Source organism: Seriola lalandi, unplaced genomic scaffold, assembly GCF_002814215.2.
Source record: "Seriola lalandi dorsalis isolate HSWRI2012SDOR001 ecotype SW California unplaced genomic scaffold, Sedor1 jcf7180001974652, whole genome shotgun sequence".
In the NCBI taxonomy this organism is placed as follows: domain Eukaryota; kingdom Metazoa; phylum Chordata; class Actinopteri; order Carangiformes; family Carangidae; genus Seriola; species Seriola lalandi.
In genome coordinates this window covers 1-2,302 of record NW_019445318.1, presented here as the reverse complement: position 1 = coordinate 2,302, position 2,302 = coordinate 1, and the positions used below count along the sequence as shown (strand labels likewise).

Here is a 2,302-nt window from a genome sequence, read left to right as displayed (position 1 = left end):
TAAGTTTTTTCAAATGTATTATTTTGACATTGACTTCATTATGGAACTTTAATGAGCCTAAATTACTCATGCTTTTTTTCCCCAACCAGTGAAAGATATTGAAGGCTAGCATATATTTTGAGAGGCTAAACTTCAGTTAGGCTTTTTTTTTCTTGCCTTTATCAGTCGGTGCGTGTGAAGCATGAGAACGTCTGTACAATTAGAACGTGTGTTCAGTGGCAAAAGAAAAAAAAAAAGAAAAAGAAAAGAGGAGCAGATTGTCAAGAGGACTCTACACCAACTAATACTGCTACAGTACATCTAATGCTACTTCTATAGATTTCATGAAAATGAATCCAAAAATTTTAAAAAAGAAGAATCCTCTGAAGTAACATTCAGTGGTGAAAAAAACTGGCAGGGGAGAGGGGAAGCTTAAACCCGTCACTCAGACTGGGCACAGATGAATTTACAGAAAAGGAAATAACACAGAAGAATTTTGTCTGCCCAGCAATAGTCTTTCAAGAACAGCAATCCCTTGTTGCTCAGGTGCGAAGCCCACAAGAGAATCTTTTCGCTAGATACCATCAGACGAGAAACACGTTGGGAACAAAATCTTCATCCACACGGTCTGCCTTTTCCCCATCCACAAATTCCTCTTCGCTCTTGGTGACAGCATCTTAGTCTGTTGAACTAGTTCGAATATACTTGCAATTTTCAGCTCAGTCACTGCATTTGTTATTAAGAGTTTTATTCAGTGTATCTTTAGTTTTTTTTTCCCCCAAAAGTTCACAGGAGGTCATTCTCCTCAACCTACCATGCGTAGTCTTGATTTCAGCTCATCTAATGGCATAATGACACTAATGGCATGCATAATGTTTCTATATTTGGCTGATACACCTATAACTCCCCTCACCTGCCAGTTAAATAAGAATCATAAATAAAAATCCACTCAGGTTCGGCCTGTGCTTAACCAGCCAAGCCAAAGTCTCGTGCCCTTGTTTGTTTAACTGCTCCCCGCCACCACCTGCTCACTGAACACATCAGTAGATTCCTTTTTTTTTTTTTTTCATATTTTTATATCATTCTTTCGTCCAGTTCTTCTTTTATTCCTGGGGTGAAGGATCACAAAGGTCAGGTGACAGTGATGGCAGACAATAAGGATGGTTGTAGTGGTGATAGTGGTGGTGGTGGTGACGAGGGAGAGGAAGTAGGTCCTCAAAGGTCCTCAGACGGACACCGGACAGCTAATGGCCTTGTCCTCCAGCATGACGCTGACCACTAGGAAGACAAAATACAGCATGAACATGATGAAGCCGAGCAGCTTGCTCATGCGCCACTTGCACGCGGCAATGGAGATGATGACGAAGAGGAGCATGAGGAAGAGGAGCACGATGGCACAGAAGAGGCCGTTGGAGCTGACTTGCACCGGACTCATGGCGTTGAAGAAGGACCAGAGGAGCCAGGGGAATGGCAGTCTGCAAATACACAAACACTTGTCACATATTTTCCATTTACATTAGGAAATTATACTTGTCAGCTTGTAACTTGCCAACATTTACTCTCTTATTAAAGATTTTATGGCGTCAAACCTTCTCAAATGAGGCAACATATTGAGACAGTTTTTATTGTAAATACTTTCAAGTTGCTCACACTCCCTAGAGCATAATTTAATATGCAGACAATGTGACTAAAAGAAATCTGTAAATCAGACAAAACCAAATGAAAGAGCAACTTGGCAACAGCTGAGAATCCTGTTTGCGCTGATCTACGATGGTTTGATTTCTCTCTTCTTGCTTTATTAATAAAGCAGAATTTATAGTTGTGTGGGTTTCGCCGTATCTTTGGAGCATATGCATGTACATCAAAACCTATTATTATGTAAATACAGTCACTATAGGGTGTATAATTAAAGAACTATATAGCTAGATCTTGTACAATACATTTATCCATCTAACTTTAATATTACCGAAATACTTCTTACATTGTTGATCTACAACGATTCTGCCTGCACAAATGATGCTGGATTAGCTCTCTGAGTATAGACCCGTTAAAAATGATCGCTCTGTCTCACTGCTTCTCTCAAAACTACAAATCCAAAAAATTTGCTTTAACAACAGTAACCAGACTCAAAATCGCATACCCAACAGTAATGTCGAAGATGTTGGAGCCAACGGAGCTGGATACAGCCATATCACCCAGCCCCTTGCGTGCCACAATAACACTGGTGATGAGGTCAGGGATGGAGGTTCCAGCTGCTAATATAGTCAGGCCCATAATCTCCTCTGTAATCCCGATGGTCTCTCCAACCTGCAAAAAAAAAAAA

The 2,302-nt window shown here is 40.4% G+C and overlaps 1 protein-coding gene across 1 annotated transcript; it reads right to left on the bottom strand.

The window, feature by feature from the left end:
* Positions 1 to 9: 9 nt before the first annotated feature.
* Positions 10 to 2,283, bottom strand: LOC111654385 (sodium/potassium/calcium exchanger 1-like). The gene is made up of 2 exons (XM_023405368.1): positions 2,120 to 2,283; positions 10 to 1,454 (listed from the first exon to the last, which is right to left on the bottom strand). The coding sequence occupies exons 1-2, from the start codon at positions 2,251 to 2,253 to the stop codon at positions 1,205 to 1,207; spliced, it is 384 nt and encodes a 127-aa protein (XP_023261136.1). The 5' UTR covers positions 2,254 to 2,283; the 3' UTR covers positions 10 to 1,204.
* Positions 2,284 to 2,302: the final 19 nt, after the last annotated feature.

What these genes read in the sequence shown, in the direction of transcription:
- LOC111654385 (XM_023405368.1), bottom strand. Translation starts at nt 2,253, where the DNA reads ATGGGCCTGACTATATTAGCAGCTGGAACCTCCATCCCTGACCTCATC. An exon ending in ATCTTCGACATTACTGTTGG is followed by an intron (nt 1,455 to 2,119) that starts GTATGCGATTTT and finishes GTGTATTTGCAG; the next exon opens with ACTGCCATTCCCCTGGCTCC.